This window comes from Trachurus trachurus (genome assembly GCF_905171665.1).
Source record: "Trachurus trachurus genome assembly, chromosome: 16".
Lineage (NCBI taxonomy): Eukaryota > Metazoa > Chordata > Actinopteri > Carangiformes > Carangidae > Trachurus > Trachurus trachurus.
This window is the reverse complement of record NC_139902.1, coordinates 22,341,025-22,367,312: the sequence shown is the minus strand read 5'-3', so window position 1 is coordinate 22,367,312 and position 26,288 is coordinate 22,341,025. Positions and strand designations below refer to the sequence as shown.

The 26,288-nt window shown below is 41.6% G+C and overlaps 2 protein-coding genes across 3 annotated transcripts; both read left to right on the top strand.

Moving 5' to 3' along the window:
• The first annotated feature begins 1,773 nt into the window (after positions 1-1,773).
• gapdhs (glyceraldehyde-3-phosphate dehydrogenase, spermatogenic) lies at positions 1,774-13,527 on the top strand. The gene is made up of 11 exons (XM_083990594.1): positions 1,774-1,844; positions 9,316-9,377; positions 9,811-9,907; positions 10,756-10,862; positions 11,561-11,651; positions 11,752-11,870; positions 12,069-12,150; positions 12,257-12,408; positions 12,513-12,675; positions 12,825-12,922; positions 13,049-13,527. Exons 2-11 carry the CDS (start codon positions 9,349-9,351, stop codon positions 13,116-13,118), a joined length of 1,008 nt encoding a protein of 335 aa, XP_083846720.1. The 5' UTR covers positions 1,774-1,844; positions 9,316-9,348; the 3' UTR covers positions 13,119-13,527.
• Positions 13,528-21,180: 7,653 nt separating this feature from the next.
• tmem147 (transmembrane protein 147) lies at positions 21,181-25,769 on the top strand. 2 transcript variants are annotated; one of them, XM_083990552.1, is made up of 8 exons: positions 21,181-21,254; positions 21,892-21,990; positions 22,411-22,480; positions 22,586-22,651; positions 22,749-22,885; positions 23,199-23,283; positions 23,657-23,778; positions 24,932-25,769. In XM_083990552.1, the coding sequence occupies exons 2-8, from the start codon at positions 21,914-21,916 to the stop codon at positions 25,050-25,052; spliced, it is 678 nt and encodes a 225-aa protein (XP_083846678.1). In that variant the 5' UTR covers positions 21,181-21,254; positions 21,892-21,913; the 3' UTR covers positions 25,053-25,769. The 2 variants fall into 2 exon arrangements, with proteins under 2 accessions (XP_083846678.1, XP_083846679.1); XM_083990553.1 differs by having other exon boundaries at positions 21,188-21,254; positions 21,888-21,990.
• Positions 25,770-26,288: the final 519 nt, after the last annotated feature.

The following is a 26,288-nucleotide window of genomic DNA, read 5'->3' as shown; positions in this document are numbered from 1 at the left end:
GTGTGGTGGTTTTGTCCAGGAGATGGAGCCATAATTCAACTTCTGCTCCTTGGTGGTGCTGCTTAGGTTTGAATCACAAAAACTAGCCCACTACATCCCATGATGAATTGTATCCATGAAAAATGAAAACACAAATAATATCCAGTGTCCAGCATGGACACATTTTACACTATGAGAACATGATCATATTTTCTGAAGGAATTTTGGTGTTGTGACTTAAAATGCTTAGATAAATCTGTAAAGTAGACCTAGTTGTGGATTGGTTATAAGCATTTTAGAATAGATAGATAGATAGATAGATAGATAGATAGATAGATAGATAGATAGATAGATAGATAGATAGATAGATAGATAGATAGATAGATAGATAGATAGATAGATAGATAGATAGATAGATAGATAGATAGATAGATAGATAGATAGATATAGCCTATAGATAGATAGATAGATAGATAGATAGATAGATAGATAGATAGATAGATAGATAGATAGATAGATAGATAGATAGATAGATAGAGGGCGCTATTCGTCGCTTATGAGTCTCACATAGGTCCGTCTGTGGTCTGAATCCTATGAAGGATTCTTTACTATAGATGTCCGAAATGTAACATAACATAGCCTAAATAATAATAAAAAAGTGAGTAATGCCTAGCCTAGGCTACATAAAACCAAAACAGGGACGGAATCAGTGAGGTCCGCTACAATGCGGAAATCAAACCCCATTCAGAGATGATGACGAAATACGAGAGGGAAGTGTAAAAATCATGTTGGTCAACGTTTCCCTCCCAGTTGTGCTGCACTACAGGGATTTCCCATGTTACTCTCTAGTGGAGGCTACGCATCCTCCCTCACGTAGGCTCTTCTCGGTCTGACACGTGCTGTGACATAAGGAGAGGAGAGGATGAAACACATAGATGTAAAGAACAGGAAATTATTCTATAGATCAAAGGTGTGCATGAGCAATTTTCTTTTTCTTTTTTTAATTTATCATCATCATTCTGTCATCATGTCGCTGCCTATTTTATAGGCTATGCTACTGTTAGGCTACATCCTAACATACAACACATCGTGCCTGCCGCAGAACAGCCTGTCTATAGGGACGTGACTTGTTAGATTCATGGCTTCTTACATAACAGTGCTGCATCCAACCATCCATCCTACATGTAGCCTAACCCCCACCCCCCACTACACACACACACACACACACACACACACACACACACACTGCATCTAGGCTATAGGCGACCCACTAGTCTGCAGTCCGGTGCAGACCAATGCACAATAGGAGCCCGGTATTTGCTTGTGTGTAGATACGAACCTACTACTTTACATGAACTCTGACTACATCTTTTACTGTGGCATTAAGCTAGGCTATACATTCACCCCGTGTTTCATCATCACACCCACGTGTCCAGCTGTGTCCGTGAAGGAAATGGGACAAAATGCTTCATCATTCCCCATCATTTCCACGTGGCATCGTGCCAGTGTCACTGCATCTCAGCATGTCTCCACTGACCCTTCTGTCTCTGCATTCCTGTCTTTATCTCTTTAAAAAAAACATCTAGGCTATCTCTATCATCACATAAACAACCCTAATGTGTATAGTATGGGTCGGTTTTGTGAATAAGACGTTAACCGGACTAATTGTTTCATCCCTGTAGTTACTATGGCAGCCCGGTTAGTGACCGTGACCAGTCCCTCGTTCCGAATGGAGCCTGGCAGCGGAGGATGACGTGACGTCACGTCGCTAGGGCGACCAGGCTCCCCGAGGCACGTGTCCGCTATAAAAACGGGAGGTGGCTGTGAAGACTGCGCACACAGACTCCTGAAGCATCAGCCGTGAGGTAAGCTGCTCCACAGATTTATCCTCCAGAGGGTCAGAGACTCCTGAAACGAGACCAGACCACACGATTATATTATTAATAGCCTCAATTATTCTAAATGAAGCACATTTCAACTGAGCACGACGGAGCCTTCATTTCAGCTTCAGCTCCAGCGCTAGCTTAACTCTACTCGCCAGCTCGATTAACTTATCTAATGTCAGCTAATGCAATTTAAAATGACCCTTATTCATCTTTACCGCTCAAATATGTTGTATATTTTTTATGAGTCCAGCTTCACTTGAGCAGAAGCCGACATGCGGAAGCAAAGCGGCCACCCTGCATCCTGCATGGTGCGTTTCTTGTTGGCTTAACTTAGCTACGGGCTCTGTTTTAATCGGCTACGTATCCGTTTAAAGTTAGTAAAGCAAAGTAAAGCCCAGGGATCATTAAGCGGTAGGATAATGAAGCCACTGCGGTCTCATTCCGGGGGATACAAGCTGTACGGATACAGGAAGAGACGGGCCAGGATGGGGAGGGGATGCCACCATGGCCTTGCAGTTGAAAGAGAGGCTCCTTGTTGTGTAATAGTCTCTGCTTGCATCATTTCTATCAACCAAACGCTGCAAACTCCCTTATGTAGTAACCGTAACCCACCAATGAATGACGTCTTATGGTAAAGAAAAAGTGCGTATTTTAATAATGGCGACCCATTCATTATGCATAAGTCATTCATGCGAAGCTAAACCGTCCTACACAGCGGGTAACGTGACATTGGCAGGCAGCTCCCGATGCTGCATCTTTGCGGAAGTGGATTAGGCTCCACGTTACGTAACCTAATACAAAAAATATATAGTAGCTACCGCGTTTACAGCGACCCATCACTTAAAAATATCCTCTGTATGTAGAAGCTTTAATGTGAATGCGTGTGATAGGCTACAGCCGCTGCAGCTGGTGCGCTGAGCCGTAGTGAAGCTGGTGTACGAGGTGCAGGAGTGTACGTGAATGGAGGTGAAGCTACGTGCCTCCCCTCGTCTTCATCATGAAGTCTGTCGTCGTTGCGCCATTAGACCAGATGAGTCGTAGCCAGGCCTACTCTCGCAATGACGGGAAGCAGAGGGCATGAATGGTGATGTAAGAAACGGAACAAATTAATGAACTACCTCGGTTTTTTCTTTCACGTCGAAGATGAAAAGAAAGGGGAGGGAGTTGAAAACCTGTGATGTCTATGTAGGACAGGGAGGCTGCGTGGAGGCGCGTGATTCTGCCGCAGTTTGATCTACAGTCGACAGACCTGTTGATGCGGTGTACAAAGAAGACACGACTAGGCCTACAGCTCATCTATGAGTTATTTAGCAAATCAAATCTTTTTTTTTTTAATCTTGCAAAATCAAACCGGAAAAGCCTGGAAACCACACTGTGCAACTACTGAAATGTTCACTTGTGACAGTAGTACATGAACAGATCGATAGGGTGAATCATTAATTGCTTGCTCATTTTATTTATGTAGGTGTGGTAGATGCAGCGATGTCTGGCCTTGCCTCACTGGTTGAAGGTCATCACTCCAGCTGAGGAAGGTCATAGCAGGCCCACAGCTGCTGTAGTGATGCTGAGCAGCTCCTAATCTTTATTCTGAAACCTCTCAACTTAAAAATGAACAAGCAAGCACGACTGGACCTGGGGAATGATGTGCAGTCACTCCTTACAGCTCAGGTTCTAGATAATAGAGGGTTATTAATAACAGGCCCCAGAGCACTGTAGTCAAACATGTGCTCTGCCTGGATTTTATGGCCCTGTGATCACAGTTGGGGAGGAAATTATCAGTCATGTGACATGCATCAACAATTAATAGTTTTGCAGTGTTTTCAATAAACATTCTCTGGATGATTTTGTCCTCAACACAGAAATTAATTTAAGGATAATAGGCGTTTCTTTTCTAACATAGAGTATAGTCACTGTGGATATTAACAATTATTGTGATGAATTTCAAAATTAAAATTAATTTTGTGATTTCTGAGTCATTTTCTGCACTATTTTCATTTATCAATGAAAAACCAATGTGGCATAGGCCAAAACTCTGTATATTCTATGACAAATCATTATTTAATTAATATAAATATAAACCTATAAGGATATAGAATCTGTGTAATACACAGCTGTGTCTGCTTGCTTTGACATCCATTTCGCTGTTGTGAGTGACTACTGTAGATCAGGTGTCAGCGAAATGTCTAAAATGTAAATGTCAGTGACAGTGTGGTTTGCTGAGTAAACTGTTAGGCAATGAGATTATCTGGCACACACACACACCAACAACACACAGGACATGTTATTCCAGGCGAACAAGGACTGCAGCCATGTTCTGCTGCCATGTTATTAAGCAGATCATTGTGTCTCTTTGACATGATCATAGATGTGGATGGGACTCTTTGTGGCTTACTGTAAGAGGTATAAACACTATCCTTTTCCTCTATCAGATTAGTGTCTGCATGTTACTTAGTGGACATGTCCTCTCTCTCAGGCTGGGGTGCCTGGTTCAAAACCGATACAAATTAATTTAGGGCATCCTGCTGTTAGTTAATAATCACTGCTATTTAGAAGTCAGCCATGTCCTTTTATACATAAACGAACGAGTCATTAATCTCCCTTAAAGTTTTCCACTCATATGTAGTGTGGTTGTTTCCATGGCTAAGTGTCCCTCTCGATCTTTCTTTGCTGCTGACTTATCAACCAGACATTTTGTCCAGGATGTGTGTAAGAGAGAAGGAACTCCAGAGTGACTCAGCACAAGTGCCTAACATTTGCCAATTTAAGGAAATAGGCTGTGTGCAAGTCTAGGGAGTGACATATACAGGTGGGGCAGAAAATGCCTATCCTTTTTTTATATATATATTGTGGTCATTTAAAGATACAGATGTTTGCACAGCTGTGATATGAAGGAGGCAGCAGACGCAGCATCTTGATAGCTTGAGAGATGTAAGGGACAGACAGGACCAGTGCCTAAGGTTATCTGTCATCTGCTCGCTGACACAAGCTCATAGGGCTGTGGGCAGTGTGTGTGTGTGTGTGTGTGTGTCCTAGTGTTTCTGCATTGCCCCTGCAGAGTGGTCACATGTTTATCTCGTATTGAGTTCTCTGCAGTTTGATACAGCAGCACACCTTTAACTAATTCATGATTTTGAGTGTGTGTGTGTGTGTGTGTGTGTACACAAGCCTGTTAGTGTGTATGAACAAGTCTTTAATACACAACAATAGCAACTCCTAATTTTTATCAATTTATAAAAGTGAGTGTGAGTCAGTGTATTTAGTCGGAGGAATACATAAAGCCATCAACACCTTGTAAATTTAGTGGCTGCTCGTCATGTTAATTGTTACTGATTAAAACGTCTAGTAGTAACAGTGGAGCTCTTATCTGTTCCTGTCAGCAGGAGGCCGTGCCTGCTGAGTAGAGCACAGCCTGTGGCGTTGTGTGTGTGCACTGGTGATGTGATGATGTTGGACATTTAACTGACTAGTTTAGGGCAGCAAAGTGACATTGCCTCAGCGATGAGACCATAAAAAGAAGAAGAAGCAGGTACACTGCAAAGGAGGGGAAGAAAGAAGAAAGAGTTCTTTAAGCTCTTTGCAGCAGACAGAAAGTTTGACTTCATTGACTTTCATTAGTAATAGTGCATATGAGCGCATTACTGCCTGCAATGTATTTGATTTCTTAGATTTAATACAAGCCAAGGCGGGCAAGAAGAGAAAACATTGCCTAATTTGACAGTCTGTCTGGCCTCCAGCCAATCAACCCACTGCAGTGGAAAAACACTGGAGAGAAAGAGGGTGTGACAGGGGAATAGGGAGCTGGAGGACAGCTTGAATAGGCGAGAGATGCTGAACGAAGGGCAGACGAAGGAGGAAGGTTTGGGGCGTGGCATAGTGGGCAGAGTCAGTGAGTTCATTCATTCACTGACACATCTCCAATCCACACACAAACTGAGGCAACTTAAAGAATGAGTAAGAGCCACTCTGTATATTAAATAAGCAGGCCAGTTTAACTTACCACCATGAATTGTGTATATAGTTTTGGTCGGTATGTGAACTGTAATATACAGCTCTGCAGTAGATTATCTTTAAAGCCAGTATAAAAGTTACTGAGCTCTCCAAAGACAAGTACAGTCTGCTCGGTCATGTGTTAGTGCTTGACAGGAGGTGTTGGCAGAGGTGAAACGCTGTGTCACGCTCCTCTCCTCTCCTCTCCTCTCCTCTCCTCTCCTCTCCTCTCCTCTCCTCTCCTCTCCTCTCCTCTCCTCCCCTCTCCTCTCCTCTCCTCTCCTCTCGAGGCCTTGTCCTGTACCCCCACTGGTGAAACTGTGTTTCTGTGAGGACAATGGCAACTGAGAGGGAGGGCAGAGTTGTGGCAAATGAGGGTGACCGGCGGGACAAAGAGTGGAGGGTACATTCAAATTGGGACATGAATTTTAATGACTTAGTTTGGATGGTGGGGGGAAAGGGGAAGGGGATTCATAATACTCACACGGCTAAAAAACAAGTGAGTCAAAGGCAGATGAGTGTACAGCATTAGATAGATGTGAGGGGAATTATAAAGATCTACAGGTGGAAGTGGAAAAGACTATAACGTTAAATGAAGAAGTAGCATTAGGATGAATGGATAAAGAGGTGGAGTGAACTGCAACATGTACTGTACTTGTGAACTGACACTGACTAGCTGGTTCTTCCCCTTTTCTCACCAGTCAGGAAAGGAGATGATTGCACCACTCTTTGTCAGCGTGATTGACGGTTACTGAAGGTCGTGCACGGAGTAAAGACTCGACGGACTTGTCTCAGTCCTGCTCACTGTAAATCAATCAAGTCAATCACAACCGGAAGTAAAGTGCATGATTATTTGAAAGCCCCTGTTCAGTTGAGACACGACAGAGCTCAGTTTCTGACTGTTAGAGGCAGCGCGACTGAAAGTCTCTTGGTCCGTCGTCTGTCTGGCTCTTTGGGCCTGTCGTTTAACGAGTGTCAGCAGATTGAGAGCTGAAGTTACTTGTACGTAACTTCTCTGCTCCGCTCTGCACAATACCTCCTCTGTGAGCGAGGGAAACGTCTGAGTGTCCCTCACAGAGTATGTGCTGAATACTAGATGAGGGCTGATTGGTCCACAGTCAACGGGGGCAGGACTGTGTGGTAACAAGTGGGAAGAGCTGTTGGCCACCAGGTTGATTTTCCTTTTGTAAACTGGCATCGGGTAGTTTACTTCTCTTTTTTATTTGAAAGCATAAACCTGTTAGTTGAGTCTCTGATACTTGGCTGTCAGGCTTTTTTTTTAAACATAGTCACCTTTGTGCAGATTTTAACTCTGACTCCCATCGCTGGATTTGTGTCCCACCAGATCTTTTACGAGGCTCCACAACTCCTGGTCTCGACCCATTTTACATTTGTCAGTAGAGCAGCCATTTTGTGTTGGAAAATAGAAGGCAACTCTTTTATTTAGAGAAAATGGAGAGGTTATACTGTAGTAAGAGTGAGACAAATTAGTAAGAGTGAGACAGGGGGAAGTAGAGTTCAAAGGAGAGGAAAGAGAGGCCACTGCAGGGACCTTGATTCACAATAGGTAACGGTGGGAAACCAAATACAAAGGAGAGAAGGGACAGAAACATGAGAGCCTGGTTGTACTGTACGGAGGTCTCTTTCTCTCTCTCTCTCTCTCTCTCTCTCTCCATTAGTGACCTTGTATTAAGTTAGCAGCAGACCACAAAATGGCTGCTCTGCTTTGAAAGAAAGGCACTACGATGACTAGATGAAACACATCACAGAGGGTCAAATAAATACACAACATAAATGACCCTGTAGACATCTGACAGTTGAAACTGTGGGGAACGGTTCAATAAATTGATTTTGACCGGAAACAAACAGTGTTACAGCTCCAGCCAGACAGGACATCATCTATCTGTCTGTACTTATTTAACAAATATCCAAAAAAAATACAGATTTAGATTTTCCATGTTCATGTTTGACAGTGTCTGGGAGTGTTCAGAGAGATCATTTTTATCCTAATCTGGTTGCCCCCATAGTCTATTTAAAGTGCTCCCACAATGCATTTCACCAGATTGACAGCCTGTCCTACATGCTCCCCACGGACACACACACACATGCAGTCACACATAGAGAGAGAGAGAGAGAGAGCCACACACACACATACACACTCAACAGATTAGGAGATTACAGTAGTCGAACGACCAACCAGTTTCAAGGACAATCAGTGTCGCCCTTACTGACTCTACCTGTCACACACACACACTTTAGCTACTGGCTAGTTGGGTACTAGTACTAGTGAGTTATATCTGCTCACCTGTATGAGACAGAAATCTCCACAGAGTTGTCTCATGTTATCTCTGCTACCTGCAGATGATTGGTTCATGCATGATGCTCTATTCCTCCAATGGGAGGAAGAAAGTCACGTGACTTGGTTTAGATTTGTGAAGATATCAAAGAGTTTTCACATGCCTGTTACCATAAACAGACAGAGCACAGCAGAGAAGTAGAGGAAGAGGAGGAGTTAGTGAAGAAAAAGGAAGGAAAATGGAAGTTATTGGTAGAATAGACGGGGGGCAGGAAAAGTGGGAGGGGAGGACAGAGGAGGCGTGGAGATGTGGAGACAAGGAGACGAGTGCTCAGTAAGAAAAGGAGGGGAAAGCAGAGGAGAAAGGAGGTCACATAGTTGAGTCAGGGCCAGGCTTCCTTTCTTTCTTCTCATTCGCCAGACAAGTCTGTGTTTGCTGTGTTACGTAGCTACCGCTCTCTCCCTCCCCTCTTATCCCACTGTTTTCTAAACATGTCCCTGCATGAAGCAGCAACACCTCCCTCCTCCTGCAGCAGATGCACATAAAACATATTGTTTGTCAGTCATTTGACGATAAAACCCAAACATCCTGTGTGCAGTAGATTTTGAGTTTGCTGTTTTACCCTCCGACCAGTGGCTCGCTCATGTTTTATACTAGCTTGATCAGTTTCTGCTAGTAGTAGCTACCACTTTGGTGTTTGTTTTCACTCTCGTGTGTTAATGCGTCACACTGGCTGCTACCAGTGTTTAGACCTCACAGCTGACACTGCAAAAGAAACTTTTCCCACAGCGACTTTTTCGGCAATGAGACGGCAGCAGTGTGACGACCAGACCATATGTAACAATTTAATACAGAAGGAAACAAGAGGTTTATAAGGAGCAGAAGGCTGGGACCTCGGAGGCAGATTAAATATTGTCACAATACATCGAGGCAACAAATACCAACACACACAAGTTCATTGTATGTTGCCAGCAACTTGACTCACTTGCCACCTCCCAGTGCCATGGCAACAGTTTGTCTCTGTCCACGCACTCCCGTCCCGTGTGCTTCTGTCATTGTTGTCAAGCAACCGCAAAAACCAATAACAAATAAGTAGAAATTCGCCGTTACATAGTGAACTGCAGTGATGAGTCTGACATTATTTTGTTTTGTTTTTTGTCTTCCAGCTACAGTAACTCCACACCCCCTAAGCAGCAGCCATGTCAGACCTCTGTGTTGGAATCAATGGGTGAGTTGGAAACGTCCAAACATTTTATAAACAGGGTGGTTTTGATTGAGTTTTCCCTCAGCTGCTATTATTAATGCAGTGTCAGATAGCAGAGCCTTCTCTGTGGTGGCCCCGATACTATGGAACAGCCGACCTCTGTCTGCAGATTAGGATTGCACAAACACTTGAGCACTTTAAGTCTCTATTAAAAATTAATCTCTTTTCTTTGGCATTTTACTTAATTGTCTTCACTTTGGTTTTATTGTTTTATTGCATGTTTTACTGTACATTACCTGTATCCCATTTAGTTTGATTGTTTCTAGTTTTGCTTCTGTGTTTTATTGTACAGCACTTTGGACAACTTGGGTTTTAAATGTGCTATATAAATGAATATGTATTGTACTGTATTGTATTGTATGTATATTAATCTTTGTCTCTCTGTGTCTCTGTGCAGATTCGGCCGTATTGGCCGTCTGGTCCTGAGGGCTTGCCTTCAGAAGGGCATCAAGGTTGTCGCCGTCAACGACCCCTTCATTGACCTGCAGTACATGGTGAGAAAAGTTTCACGCACATACAAATTATTCAAAACGTATACAAATCCAGTGGAGCACCTGACGAACACTACAGCCGAGACACACTTACATGTCAAGGTGTCACAACATTTTATTAACGGCTTAAAGCAGAAGTGAGTGATATATTTGTGTTAATATAAGTCTTAAATAGTTATATCTTCCGACAGCAATCACTTACATAGAGTGTTTGGTCTGAATCACGGGTCTGTCAGTCACTCTGCTCTGAGCCGAAGAGAAAACATTTATCGTATCCTACAGTTTTTATCCAATGAGGAGAGAGAACGGCATGCAGGGCTGTGTGTGCAGCCAAGGAACGCCGTGAATGTGGCGACGTAGGGACGAGGACTGTTATGGTGCGTTCAAGGAAACTCGTATTTTTCCGACCGTGAAGTCGTACCAGTTCGATCTGGTACGAGTTCACCGGTCGGGAAGTTACGAGTGGCCGTTATAGTGACTTTCACCGGTAAAACAGGTCGGAAAAACACGAGTGGGTTGCCTGAAACGCTACAAAGTCGTAAGTTGTGACTTGAAGCTGTAATTTACGATTTCAAAAGCCTGCCTGGAACGCAGCATTAGCGAAAACGACCGGACCACTTACTTCTGCTTTAACTGAGTTTTATTCTCTGGAATCTGATTTCTTCCTTTTATTTTACTTTAACACTTCCGTTAACTCCCAAAATCACCCAAGAAACCCAAAACTGTCTGTTTTGTGTTAAAATCAGGCATTAAGAAGGAAAAATCAATGAACATTTTTGTGATGACACAACCAGACGACCCCTCACTGTCCCTCACACTAATAATCCCATCATTTACCTATTGCCACTTAGGTCTACATGTTCAAGTATGACTCCACCCACGGCCGTTACCATGGTGAGGTCTCCCAGGAGGATGGCAAGCTCATCGTCGACGGCAACGCCATCTCTGTCTTCCAGTGGTAAGTAAAGATGATGATTGATGGTTGGTGGAAGTCTCTGCGCCGCAGTGTGGCCAACTGAGTGACATCAGGTCACAGAGTCCCATTTTGATTTTCTCTGTAATTGAAAAGTTCAATTTGAATTATTACACACGTTATTTTCCATTTTAAAGGGGAGGCACCTCGTTCCATTTTGTTTTTAATATCCTGAGTGGATTCCTGGCAGTGGAACAAGGTTGTCTGCTGCCTCGGGGGGTTCACTCCTGTAGCCAACCCCCCACCCTTTGTACAGGCTGTTGTTTTAGCCCATTGAGTAATGGACTCGTGTCTGCAAAAGGCAAAACCAACAAACAGCCAGTTATAGAAGAGACATTCCTGTTCCATACAGTAGATCCTCTTATGTCAGGTTTAGCTCCTTATACCTCCTTTTATTTTTATCATGCTCTTCACCTTTATATCCCAATATGGTAAATTTCATTACTTGCACCAAATTATCCAAAGAGGTCCTGCACACTCATTTAAAAAGGATTTACTGAACTTAAATTACTGTTCTAGCAAGATTAGCCCCCCTCCACCAACCCTCACTTGTCTTGCTCTATATTTAACAATCCGCTTTTGTTCTGTATGTCTTTTCCAACTTTTATTTTGGTGTCATTAGTTCTAGTTTTTTAACAGTAATCATTTTGTTTTACACAAACTGTCCTTTTTCTTTAATCTAGCATGAAGCCCGCAGAGATCCCCTGGGGCAATGCTGGAGCCAAGTACGTTGTCGAGTCCACTGGAGTCTTCCTCAGCGTGGAGAAGGCCTCTGTATGTATATGCACACAGAAACACATGTGTATACACACACACACAAAACCACCAGATGGTCCAGTTTCTAACCTGCACTCTCTCTGTTTGCCAATCACAGTCTCACCTCCAGGGTGGAGCTCAGCGTGTGGTTGTGTCTGCTCCCTCACCTGATGCTCCAATGTTTGTCATGGGAGTCAATGAGGACAAATACGACCCCTCCTCCATGACCATCGTCAGGTAACATCTCCTTAGTCTTAAACACTGTAGTTACAGTATATACAGTATAGTATGAACACATGCAAACGTGTTTCAGCAGCCTCACCAGAACTCTTATGTAATTACAAGGCTCAGGCAGAGGAAATCAATTTTGATGTTTAGTAAACCAAATATAGTCTGGAAGTTATTGACCTTGTCTGCCCATCTGTCTGTTGGTAGTAATGCCTCCTGCACCACCAACTGCCTGGCCCCCCTGGCCAAAGTCATCCACGATAACTTTGGCATCGAGGAGGCTCTTATGGTAAGTCAGAGTGAATGTGATTTTTCATGAACATTCGCCCTGTATGCAAGAGACCAAAAAGGATTTAATGTTATTAATGTGTGTTATATGTCATTCTCTTCTATAGACCACAGTCCATGCATACACAGCCACCCAGAAGACAGTGGATGGTCCCAGCGCTAAGGCCTGGCGTGATGGCCGCGGCGCCCACCAGAACATCATTCCAGCCTCCACCGGTGCCGCCAAGGCAGTGGGCAAAGTCATCCCCGAGCTCAACGGGTAAGGACCAACACATTTTGTCATCAGCCTTATGATCGCCAGTGACACCTCTGAAGTCAAGAAAGACTGTATAAATGCGTCTCTTTTGTCTTCTCTCTCTGTAGTAAGCTGACAGGCATGGCCTTCAGGGTGCCAGTGGCTGACGTGTCAGTTGTTGACCTGACATGCCGTCTCTCCAAGCCTGGATCTTACGCTGAGATCAAGGAAGCCGTCAAGAAGGCCTCACACGGGCCCATGAAGGGAGTGCTTGGCTACACCGAGGACCAGGTAAGACTCAGAGTTTATTCTTTGTGAGGGCTACCAGTCATTCAACATGATTTGATGAAGTGATTTACTTAATTTACTGTATGTATTGCTGTATCATATACTGTATTGCTATACACTATCTTACCTGGGGTCTGTTTTCCCTTTGAAAGGTGGTGTCCTCCGACTTCATTGGTGACACCCACTCCTCCATCTTCGATGCCGGCGCTGGCATCTCCCTCAACGACAACTTCGTCAAGCTCATTTCCTGGTTAGTTTTTCAAATTCCACGTCCTCTCCCACATGTAGTGTATAGTAAAAGTTTAAAAACGGGTCAATTAATGTCACTCTCTTATGCTCTCTGTCTCTATTTCTCTCTCTACTCTTATTTCTTCAGGTATGACAACGAGTTCGGCTACAGCCACCGTGTTGCTGACCTGCTGCTGTACATGCACACCAAGGAGTAGATACTTCCTGTTCAGAAAGGAAGTCAGGAAAGGGACCACCCCAACCATCCCCCCCACCCCTCTCTTCTCTTTTACACACAAGCCCCACCCATAGCCAAGTCATAGCATCACGGCCCTTAGCTCTACTACAGAATATGTAGGAAGCGGCATCAGTGCGTTTGAGTGTTCTGTTTTTTTCCTTTTAATGACGAGACGATTGGTCGGTGACAGTATTTGTGTCCGTGTGCCCCCTCTCCACCTCCCACTGCCACTTTAGATGTGTCGTTATGGCTCAGTACTATGGTAACTACTGTATCCATCTTCTTGTTGGTGTGTTTTAAAGGCTTAATCACCAGTGGAAGGAGGAAGCTGAAAGGCAGAGCTACTGTAACTCCGCTTAAGAGTAATGAGACAGAAATAAAACTTTAAAAACCCAAACATGTCCAAGTTTCATTACTGTTTCTGTTGAGCCCTGACACTGATGAAATGAAGAAAATGGTTGTCAAACCAATGAAAAATGTCACTACAGGCATAATGGTCTTTTCCCCTGACTCTCTCTTTATCTCTATTTCTCTGTTCCTCCTAACCCAACCATTCGGGGCAGATGGCTGCCAACCATAAATAATATTATCAAGAGAAGATGTAGATAACCTCTTTTCTTTAAATAAAAATGCATTAAGATAACGTATGTTATCTTAAAATTGTAATATGTTATGAAGTCCATATAAATGTGTAGTTAAGTTGTATGTAAGGGCATTGTGATAGCCAAGGTCACAGGAAGCTGAATAGTCAGGACATAAAAGTGAAATTGAGGAAGCAGACATGTATTAGATGGATTATATTGATGGATCGTGTCTCAAATCTCCATATTCTCTTTTCAGTTCTCTATAACAAATTGTTCTGTCATGATCCTGTAATGAGACTGTGTCCTGTTCTTAAAGTAAGAAATGGATAATTGGAGAACATAAAATGATATATATGATAAGGAAATGTTGAGTCAAACTGCTCATTGTTTGACAGCTAGTTACAGTATGTGACAGCTTTAGCTTGCACATAATGGCCTTAGATACATTGTTTCAAATCAAATTATCCAACATTAACATTATTTACACTGTGACACATCGGTAATAATAATCCCATGTATAGTATTGGAGCCACAGCTTTGGTGAGACTTCATCTGAATGCAGGCTGTGTCTCACCATAAAGGAAATGTTTCATCAGCCCCAATTCCTCTCTTGAAACAGGAACTTATGAAAGGAGCTATCAGTTTTGTTACAGTGCCACCTACTGTTTTATTTAACATACTGCAATAGGAACAGTTCCACCATCCTTCACCTCCGAAAGTCAGGGCTTTTTGGGGGTGTTGTTTAACTATCAAAGTTGGTATACAAAGGTTACCCTCATAAGTCACAACTACACACATGGATGATTATGTGCCATGTTTTTTGCCTGATTTGTCTTTTTGTCTCTTTTTTTTAATTAAACAAAACATTGTATATACACACACACATATAAAGATGTTGTTGGACTCATATCCTCTATAAATCAGTTTATTGTAAAGGGCTAAAAAATAAAGATATCTGCTGTCTGCAGAGATGCATAGTACTGTTTGAATGCATAATATGTCTGAACTCTGAACTGAAATAAGAGTAAGAATCAGAATCAGCATCTCTTGACCATGAAGATCCAGAGATTCAAATCTAGTCATTTGCCTTTAGTCTGATTCCCTCACCCAAGCACAGAGGCTGAACAGTTTTAAATGTAAAGGATTTGAATCTTTCAGAAGAAAAGGAACACATTTTCCCGCTCAGATCTGGTCAGACAGTGGTTTGCAATACATAAAAGGATGCTGGTGGAATATCTCCCTCCTTACTCCCCGTTTTTCTCTGCCTGAAGGTGGAAGGTATATGACTGGCATTCACATATCCAAATGGCCCTGCTAGCCATGGATGAAGCATGTCATGACATCACAGCAGAGTCCTGCAGAGGGTGGATTCGCCAGTCGAGGAGATACTGTCCTCGCTGCATTACAAGTGATGATATTAGCTGTGATGTAGATGAATGTGGCCAGATGGACAGGAATGTCTAGATGTGCAAGAATGATTTATAGTACTGTCTATGCTCAGTTACAGTAGGGGAGAGCGGGGTAAGTAGTACCAATTTTTACTTAAATTGCCTTTAAAGCAAGGGGATTATAATAATGCCCCCAACTAATATATGTACATATAGTTTAGGATGTTGTGCATCCCTGGGAACAATCACTTTGAATCTTAAATCAACTGTTTCAGAAATATAGCTTTAGAAAAAGAATAAAAATTCTGGCACAACTTGCCCCCGGTGCGGGGTAAATTGTGCCATTAGAGATAATACACTGGGGTAAATTGTGCCATTGATAATTGAAGTAAAACAGATAATTTTAATCTCACAAATGTTAATGCTATATAAAAGCAAGACATTCAATACAAAATTAAAGCCAGAAGCGGCGATGATCGGGCCTTTGCTTGTCCCCATGCAGTCGTGGAGGCCTGAGGCACGCTGTGGGCTGTGGCGCAAAGAAACGCAACGTTTTGTTCATCCACCAGGCTACGAGCACAACCAGACTGGGCAGGTGGGTTCAGGGGCGGTCCCTCATCACACATGTTAAGTTTCAAGCCAATCCGTGCCCACTGCCATGTTTCTCCTATACACAGACAGCACTTGCCACTGGCACAACTTAACCCAGGGCCTTTGGCACAAATTACCCCAAGCCCAGCATTTTGAAAAAAAGGAGTCCCCAGCTGTTTTGAGCTGGCATCATGCTAACTGTATAGACTCATGGTGTAGCTTAATAAAGCACTAAAACATGTGTGAACTGTTTTCAAAGTTATCTATAATTGTTCAAACACGGCAATCAAAAAACCTTAATCATAGAAATTTTACTTTGGAGGGCAAAAACTTGTTTTTTGAACATAAATGTGCTTTCCTCTCAAGCCATGTGTCTCCCTTCTTGATAGGATGGGTGAAATGGATGCCCCTTCAAAAATATGTGGTCACATGACCAACTTCTTCTATGGTTTTCTAGATAACAGGGGTGGAACTACTTGCCCCATGGCACAAATTACCCCACTCTCCCCTATGGACTGCAATATTTTTTACAGTTGTGCACAGCTCTACCCACAGGGTGTTTCTTATGTTTGTTGTAAATACGTGACTGTACTGTAGTGTATTTTTCTTTTGCACAATGCTGTGAACGAATTAGAATTGCAAAGAGCATGCAGTAAAAATGTCAAGCATACAAATTCAGTGTCTTGTACTAAATACAGTAATATGTAACTTTACAAATGTTTTCAAATGGCTGTACAAGTAGCGTACAGGTAGCGTCACCAAGATCTGACTTTTTTGCATTGGAAACCACTTACAGAGTGAACTGTCATCATGAAAACAAGACAGAGATATTTGACTATCTTGTTCATTAACCATGGTGTCAGGACTTATCATTTTGATGACACAGACTGTTTCATTGACATGAATACTTGTTTTTGAGGAATGAACTATCCGTTTTGAACAAGTGACATGATTTTGCGGCTTATCAACTAGGTTTTGCAGTTTGTACTAATTGTTCTCAGAAATGCACTAATGTTAATAGTAATGTGACAAATGCACCAAAGCCACTGAGAAAAACTATAACTATCAAAGTTGTACAAATTTTACCCTCATAACTACACACATGGATGAATATGTGCCATGATTTTTGTCTGATTTTTTGTCTCTTTTCTATTTAACAAAACAATGGTTGAACCAAAGATGTGATTGAACATCAGGTTCTATTTAGGACTCATATCCCTCTGTAAATTAGTTTATTGTATCTAGAGTTTAAAGGGGCTAAAAAATAAATAAATAAAGATCTCCGCTGTTGTCTTCAGGTCAGACTCCTTTTACCTATTTTGTTTTTTTTGCCTAGAGATGCATACTGTTTGAATGCATAATATTATGTCTATCAGAATCAGCATCTCTTGACCAAGAAGATCCAGAGATTCAAATCCAGTGATTTGCCTGAAGTCTGATTTCCCCATTCAAGCACGGAGGCTGAACAGTTTTGAATGAAAAGGATTTGAATCTTTTAGAGGCAAAGGAACACACACACGACTTGGATCCGTTTTGTTTTTATTTGTTTTAAGTAAATGTGCTGACGAAAAGTAAACTGAAGTCAAATCTACTTTCATACTTTTCAGGATGAATACAGCATAACACAGAGATAGATTATGGGCCAATATAGATTAAAACCAGTGATATTGGTTCTTTTTGATTTGTATGAAAACAATGTGTTGATTATACAGATTTCAGTTGAAGATGGAACAGAAAAACTAATGAAAAGTGGTCACACAACAAGAAATAATGAGGTCTCTAGGTGGAGTAAAGAAAAAAGGGTATGGGAACCTTTTGGAAATGAGTGACATATTCTCCATCCCAAATAAATAGCCTATATATAAATGTATACACAGTAACACATAGCTCAGGGCAGAACTTCTCAGCCATAGTCACACGTAACAAAGGGAATTCTTGGAGAACTTGAAGTGGTACAAACAAGCTATTATTATAATGCATAAATACATAAAGACACAAACAACTGATATGTAACAGATTTTGAAAAAAAAAGTTAATCTTCAGAAAGTTTAATGATAAGTTGGAGTAACTAATAATTAATGTGATATGGCTATCTTCATGTGGACTGATTACTTCAGGTGAGTAGAGGTGCTACTAGTCAGCTGGGTCTGGTGAGGTGTGTCTAGGTGGGAGTGACCAGGAATACAGTTGTTATAAAAGCAGAGGGACGGCTCCTCGACAGCCACTGACCCCACTAGAAAACAGACTTGACAAACAATAGCAGGCATTGTTGATTTGTTATTAAGACAGGACCAGTTATGGGGAGCGGCCCTAACCTCACACTCTCCTTACTGGTCATTACTGCTCTTTGCTTGGAGGCATCTATCATAAAAAGGTTGATGTACTTGCCATTTCTGAAGAGTAACTGGACTGAAGCTAGATCGTACTGTCAGAGGAAACACATTGACTTAATTACTCCAGAGACAGCGAGCGCTGGGCCTTTAGGTAGGTGGTTGGAGAGCGAAAATGTCAGCCATGCGTGGATTGGGTTACATAGGGATCCTCAGAAACACTCAGAGTGGAAGTTTGTAAATATACAGTGAGTATCCTATTAATTTTTATCTTCATTTCAATATAATATTTCAATATTGATATGCATGATATCACTCTTTTTTTTTTTAGAACTGGTGTTGGGCTTTCCGAATACGACTGGTCGTCGGACAGCCAGTGGGCTGCTGGACAGCCCAGCCTTCACTGTGCATTTATCGGTGATGATCAAAAGTGGTACAGTGATCAGTGTTCAAGTGAACATGAGGCAATCTGTTCAGAAAGGGGCAAAATTGTCTATTACAGCAAGGAGAAATTAAGCTGGCGCAATGCGTCTGAGTTTTGTCAGGATAAGGAAGGTAGCCTTGCCACCATCACTGAAAAAACAGAATATTTCGGTAGTGGCTGGATTGGACTGTATCAGGCTGGTCACCATTGGGACTGGATTGATGTGCGATCCGACTACAGAAATTGGGCACCAGGAGAGCCACTCACTGCAGATTGTGGCTCTGTAAGTTCTACCACTTACACGTGGCACTCAAAAAAGTGCTCCCGAAATCTTCGGTTTGTCTGCTCTTCTGACAACCTGGTGTTGGTGAAAGAGAACAAGACATGGGAGGAAGCCCTGGACTACTGCAAGAGCTTCTGTCCCTATCGGTCCTGCAGCGAGCCCTACAGCCTCCTGAGCCTGCCCAACTTGGCTGAGTACAGTTATGCCCGACAGCGTATCTACAAAGCCACGACAGATGAGGTGGGAGGATGAGTGACACATTAGCAAAAGAAATGGTCATTTTACTAAAGACCTCTTGACATAAATCAAGTTACCAACGTTCTCCTCTCTCACTGAGTTTGTAGAGGCCTGCAGAAAGTATTTCTCAACTAAAAATGACTCTATATCATGAAATTAAATTAATTTCTTTTGACAGGAAATCAAGATGATAAGATATCAGCTAAATACCAAGCTGTGAACATTTTTCCTCTTGAACCACATTTTTTTTAAACTGAGCATCATGGTTTGTTGTCACCATTTTAGGGTTAGGGTTTTCTTTTTCAATGTGATGTAATATTTTGTCATAGAAAAGTGGCTTAAATATTGTGAGAGATGAACCTCCTTTGATAATGATTTGCTCTTGAAGCCAACAACCTTATTGTTCTGTGCTTTGCTAAACTGCAGCTGCCACAGCTAAGTAAAGCATGCATAAGGTGAATAAGAGTGACTTCTAACACTTTCCTTCTGTTTGTCAGGTTTGGGTGGGGCTGCGCTTCCTGGGAGGGAGTTGGTGGTGGGAGTCCGGAGACGAAGTGAAGGATGAAGGGATGTTGCCGAAGTGTCCCTCCAAGTTGAATCACTGTGGGGTCCTCTCCAAATATGACACAAACAAGTGGATCACTAGAGACTGCTCAGAGAGAAGAAACTTCATCTGCTATACCGTGTAGAAGAAATGGTATAAATGAAATTAGCAAAGTTTTCAAGGCCTGTTTTTTGTGTTATTAGATAGATTTTTCTCTACTACGGGTGTTTTCGTATTAAATTGATAATTTAGTTAGGAATGTTACCACACAGAAACTGAGGATGTTATTTGTCTTTCAAATCTTTTTTCTTCTGATCTTCGTGATAATTCACACACTTTAGTTCTGATGTAATCGGCACAGTAAAAATTCAAGTCAGACAACTGCTTTGTATGCAAACTCTCATCATTAACACAAAATCATTATTTAGCTCTGAATGGATCTTTACCAGCCTCTGTAGCCTATTGCATAATATTCTAATGTTTATTTTTAATTGATTGATTTAATTTTTAATAAACTTGGAATCATTTGACTGTGTTTTTGTGTTTGTCACATAATGTCTTGTCTTTACAGCAACACACACACACACACGATCCTGCTGCTTGTAAGCATAGACATATTAATTCAACCTTTAGCGCTTTGTGCAGGACACTTGGTTACCCTAAAGTCAGATGTGAATAACTGATACGATTGGTCCCAACACTCCTGCAAAATGCAGGAGACTTAGAAGTTTTCCACGGATTTTTTCCATGGGAGGCATTACACGGTTTAGGATTGGACATGCTGGTTTAAATGAAAAATTGCATAAAATGAATAAGCATTCAGATGGAAAGTAAGCATTGTAGTATGACTGAATCTTTCAAGCATGTGATTTTGGAGTGTAGACAGTCCTATAAGGAGGAAAAGGGGATAGAAGGCAGCAGTGGAAAGTGCAAAAATAGTAAACTATAGTCTGTAACTGCCAATCTCTCGAGCAATGCTTAGTAGGTGGCGCCTATACCTAGGCTACCTGTGGGTTGCCAACACTGCCAAAAAACACAACAGAAGAAGAATGAGCAATGCAATTCAATATGTTGTTGTGGAGCAGATTATGGCAAGAATCGTTCACTTGGTGATACAAGCATGAAATTCTAAGGGTCACGCTTTTGGAAAAAGGCGCTGGCCACTCAAAAAATTCAATAAGCATATGGCTCCCATTTTTCAAGATGGCTAGCCTACCGATATGCCCGTTATCAGCATATAACTGTCAAAATCAATTCATTTTGGTCTGAAGTATTTTTGGGTCACATTTCATTATTATTGTTGTTTTGTTATAAGCTACAGGAAATGTTGTATTGAAGATGGCGTGCAAGATGGCTGCCGGGAAACTAATTGGAATATCTCATGATCTAGATTAGAAACACAGTTTTTGGTTCTATAGTAGGCCTAGGAGGTTTTGGGGTTGAAATTCCAGTGGACCTAGGCTATTAGTTTTCTTTTCTGAGCATAACTTAGTCGGTGGATGAGCTGATTTAATAGAGTGAATTTGTAGTAATGACTGCTGTGGAACTCAGCTTAAAATTTCTAGATATTCCAACTAGTTTCACTGTGGCCATAAACTGCACGCCAGAAGAATAAGAAGAAGGTTCCTTCCGGTTTTACGGTCGGACGCTTTTCTAGGCGGACCAAGCCAACTTCCGGTTGTCAGACGGTTGGAAAGGAGTCAGCTTCCTCTTAGCTCCTCATTTAGCTATAACGGTGAGTACCGACACATAAGTCTCTGTTTTACACCAGCTTTTAGTGTAATTCATGTTTATTACATTAAAAACAGCTTCGTGTTTTAACCGGCAGAGGAAATAAAACTGTCTTGGAGACTTGTGAACGGACTGTAGCTTCGTGTCCACGCCGGCCGGGATACACGCTGAGCTAGCGAGTGTGCAGATTTCCTTAATGACATTAACACGGTGTTATCGCTTTGTATATTGATCGATGGGTATATTTACCTGTTAAACGTTTGGCATCGGCTCCTGACAGATTTGTGGATTTGTTAAAATGTGTAAATCAACAGTGTTGTTATGTTTATTGCACCGGTGTGTGGCAACACAGTGTTAACATGGTAACCATCAGCCGGTGTAGCTAATGTTTAAAGGACACGGACACAAATTAAGAGTTGGATTGGAAATATACGCATTGATCAAGGTGTGTTCAGATACTGCAGGCAAAAAGAAACAACCAAATAATCAATCACCGGTTTGCAATCTCATGTAGGCTAATTGTAAACTAAATGTCATTTGAGTTGAGTCCCAGAGAAGATGACATTTAAATGTTTCTCATGCATCTGGGGACTTAATCAATCTCTCTCTTTCTTTCTCTCTTTCCCTCTCTCTCTAGGGAGCTGAATTTTGTGACCAGGCATCATGACACTGTTCCACTTTGGAAACTGCTTTGCTCTGGCCTATTTCCCCTACTTTATAACATACAAGTGCAGTGGCCTGTAAGTATCTGCATGAATGGGGTGGGGTGGGGGTCTGCAACATGGATGGTGTACGATGACTGACCGACTGTGTGCTTTTAAAATATTACAGTAAGATATGGAAAATAGATTTTTAGGTAATCATAAACACAGTCATAGCAACATATGTTGAAGACCAAGAAAAACCCTGGAAACAATCTTCTTAGTACTGTCAGATGTTTGGGAGGGGTTCTGCATAATCCTCTTAGGACTCTGTAGTAAGGTCTTGAATTTGGCAGCATAATGTGTGCTTTTAGTTTGATTATAATTGCACTCATATATTAAAATATTGCATGGCGAGATGCAAATTCTGGCCTGACCTGTCTTATCTCATAAATTGTGCATTTTGTACCTCCTTATTTTACAGTCCTACCATTAAATTCTGTGTGTTTGTCCTCCTAGCTCAGAGTACAATGCCTTCTGGAGATGTGTTCAGGCTGGTGCGACCTACTTGTTCGTCCAGCTCTGTAAGGTTAGTACCTGGAATAAAATTAAGAGATTAAACCATAACATCACCCTAGCTTCTCTGTGTTTTTTTTTGTTTGTGTGTATAAGGATGTTTTCTTTCATTCTACAGATGCTGTTCTTAGCCACATTTTTCCCCACATGGGAAGGAGGAGCTGGAGTGTATGACTTTGTTGGGGTGAGTGTTGAACTGCAACGTAGTAACATCAGGAATGAGCGTTACATTATTGCCAAAAATGCAATGCAGTGAATACAATCTGGGTGGGTTTGTTCAGGAATTCATGAAGGCAACAGTGGACCTGGCAGACCTGTTGGGCCTCCATCTCGTTATGTCGCGTAACGCTGGTAAAGGAGAGTACAAGATCATGGTGGCTGCCATGGGCTGGGCAACAGCAGAACTGGTCATGTCCAGGTGAGTAATAACACCGATCCTTTAGAAGAATCTTTAGCTTAATTTAACAAAATTACTACCACTGTGCTTTGAGGTTTGTAACAGGCTGTAGTCGCCCTATGCAAACCTATAATCTATATGATCTATAAGGCTCTTCTTGGCCACTTTCTGCCCTAAAGAACCAAGAGCCATTCTACCTTTACGTTCCTGCACCACTGAATTGGCACTGCATGGGATACTCAGATCCCCAGATCTCAATGGGTCTCTATCTGGTTAAATAAAGGTTTAATAACAACTAAAGATTATCAACTAAAAACCTGTTGTGGGTCTTCAGGTGTCTTCCTCTGTGGGTGGGCGCCAGAGGGATTGAGTTTGACTGGAAATACATCCAGATGAGCTTTGACTCCAACATCAGTTTGGTAAGTAGCTCTTCTCTTTCTGCACCCTCAGTTTTTTTATTTTATTTTACTCGCTTCTGTTTTATGCATTTTATTTTTTTCACATCCACTTCCTTTGTTGACAGCAAAGATCGACTGATAAAGTAACTGTCTACACGTTCAGCTAAACATGGAATTCAAAACATTGCATTCTTAGTGTATCCATTGTTGTGTTACTTTGTATATAGCATATAATAACTTGGAACTCACAAAAATAATAATAAAAAATTTAGTTGATTTTCAATATTTTTTTTAATGTATTATTACCTTTGTCAGTTTCAAGTTACTTCAGTGAACATTGTGGGTTTTTCTTTCTTTAACAGAAGGGTACTAACAGTTTTGTCCCTGTGTGTAGGTCCATTATATTGCCATGGCAGCAGTGGTGTGGATGTTTACACGATACGACCTTCCTAAGAGCTTCAGGCTGCCTGTTACCGTGCTTCTTGCCCTTTGTGTCTACAAGGCCTTCTTAATGGAGTGAGTCTCACACACTCTTACACTTGAACTGCTAAACACCAACAAATACACACCTGCAGACACAGCATGAACAGTGCTGAAATGCAGAATAAAGGAAACTTCAAGAGTGTGACAATGCTGTTGTAAAATACAGCTGGAGCTTAAAGGGATGGAGTCAGTATCCAGGCTGCTGGAAGTCATTTTTGTCACATTTGATTGGACAGATTTCTTACCTTTTCAGTCAGGAGAGGTATGCTAACCTTTCACCCCCACGCAAAGCTAATCACATCCTGGAATTTAATGGGAGTAGTGTCAGTCTTCGTATATATGTTTATACAAGAAGCCAAATGAGTGCATTCTCCATGCTAATATAATTTCCATGCAGTTTCCATTGTAAACCACAGGATGGCACTAATTAGCAGCAACAGTATGACCAATAATAATAATTGAGAGGATTTAAAAACAGTAAATCAAGCCGTCTCGAAGGCATTAAATAAAACTCCTGGCTAAGGATATGGTCAGGATGGCCCATGACCTGTCTGCCTTTCTGGACTACTTAGAGTTCAGGTATGTAGTTATTAAAATAACTACATATGTTGCATTTTGCTTAACTGGGTGTCTGTAAAGAGACAAGTACAAATATGGAAATTAAAAAATCTCTGATAATTAAAATGTTCTGCTGTTTGGCAGAATGAATCAGTTTCGAAGTGTTGAACATGCCCATTGTTCTCTCTGCCAAAAGCAAACAACACTTACACACGCAAAGCTGGATGTGAACCATTAAGCTGGTTGCCAACTACTAAAGAAAACATAAAAGGAGGGGAACTGGCAGAGGAACAGCTCCTGGCACGTGTCAGGCACAAACAGCTACAGGTGCTGCTTGAGGGAGTTGCATATTTCAATAGGAGAAAACAATCTGACTGTGGGGTCTAAATGAACAGCTACACCAGTAAATGATTCCAAATGATCAAATAATTTTTTGGGGACTATGAGCTTAAATCAATTGTGAAGTGGGAACTGGTGCAACACTGAACAAATGTCAGGAATCTGTTGAATCAGCTCTTATCTGCATACTTGTCTGTTGCTGCTGCCATATCCAGTTTCAGGAATAACAATTCATAGTTTTGTTCTTAAACGTTGCAGCCAACAATATGTCTTTGTCTGTGTTTTTCAGGTTGTTTGTCCACGTCTTCCTCCTGGGCAGTTGGACAGTGTTGCTGGTCAAAGCCGTGCTCACTGGTGCCATCTCTCTCTGCTCGCTGTTCCTCTTCGTCACCCTCGTCCACAGCAACTAAATGAACCTCAGCACCCTGAGATAAGCCTTCAGCGGTCTGTTTGCTAGGCAGCGGACCACATTTTTCTGAAATCAGAAGCCGACCCATGACACAACATCAGGCGAAGTATTACCGTACCACACCAAAGACTGCTGGGAAATACTTTCAGGTACTGGGTAGCTGGATTTCTCTGATGTAAAAACAGACATGAGCCACCGACTGATGCACTTGCAGGTTCTTTCAGTTTGTTTTGATCAGCCTGTTTGGTCCAGTGATGGTAAACGTGCATTCACTCGACCAGTTAAAAGTGCTGGATGAAGGCTGACATCAGGAGGCTTCTGCAGTATGAATGGCCTATCTAAACTGTTTGTTTGTTTTGTGAAAAGGTGACTTTTATATCGGAATGACCACAAATGAAACCAGACTTTATAAATTACATTTTTTTTTCTATGTGTTGTCTAATGAGCCAGCGTAAATACTTAGATTAGATAGTGAAATACACTGAGTGGATTTGTAACAGGTGATTGACAGTAGAAGTAATTTAATAGTTCAATGTGGCCATGAACTTATCAATTTATTTATATACAAATAAATGTACATGTAGTTAAAACAAAACTGTAACGAGAGTTTTCTAATAATTAAACTGAACTGTCGAGAAGATTGAAGGTTTAACTCAAAGCGCCTGCATTATAAATAAACTGAGGTTTTCTCAGCGTCATGACATTATATTGAATTGTAAACCTCTATGATTTTGACATAAATATCTTTTGTCTTAACCTCACTATCAATGTCTTGATTGGTCTGCAGTGTTAAATGTTAATTGGGAATATTCTCTTATATTTCAGAAAAAAGAAAATGAGTCACTTTATATTGCTAAATTTGATTTCAGGGACATGTATAACTATAAAACAGTATAATATCTGTTTAAAGTGCTTCACCTCACACAACCCCATGTCAAAAGGTCCTTTAAATCCTCTCTAACTGTAAAGTGTTTGACACACACTTCAGCATCTTGATTTGTTTCTGCCATTTAAAGATGAATGGCAAAAAGTTCAAGCTCTTCCCACGCTTCTACTTTTACACTTGACAGCCAGAGACACCTGAACCTGAGCAGGTAATCTGAGAGCGGAGCAAGAACAACCTGAATGCAATCCAGCAAGGGAATTAAATCAGGTCAAACGAATGTTGAAGAAAAGGGGGATAAAGAATAGAATAGAATTGGTAAACGCCTTTTGTATTCAACAACGGAGGAAATCC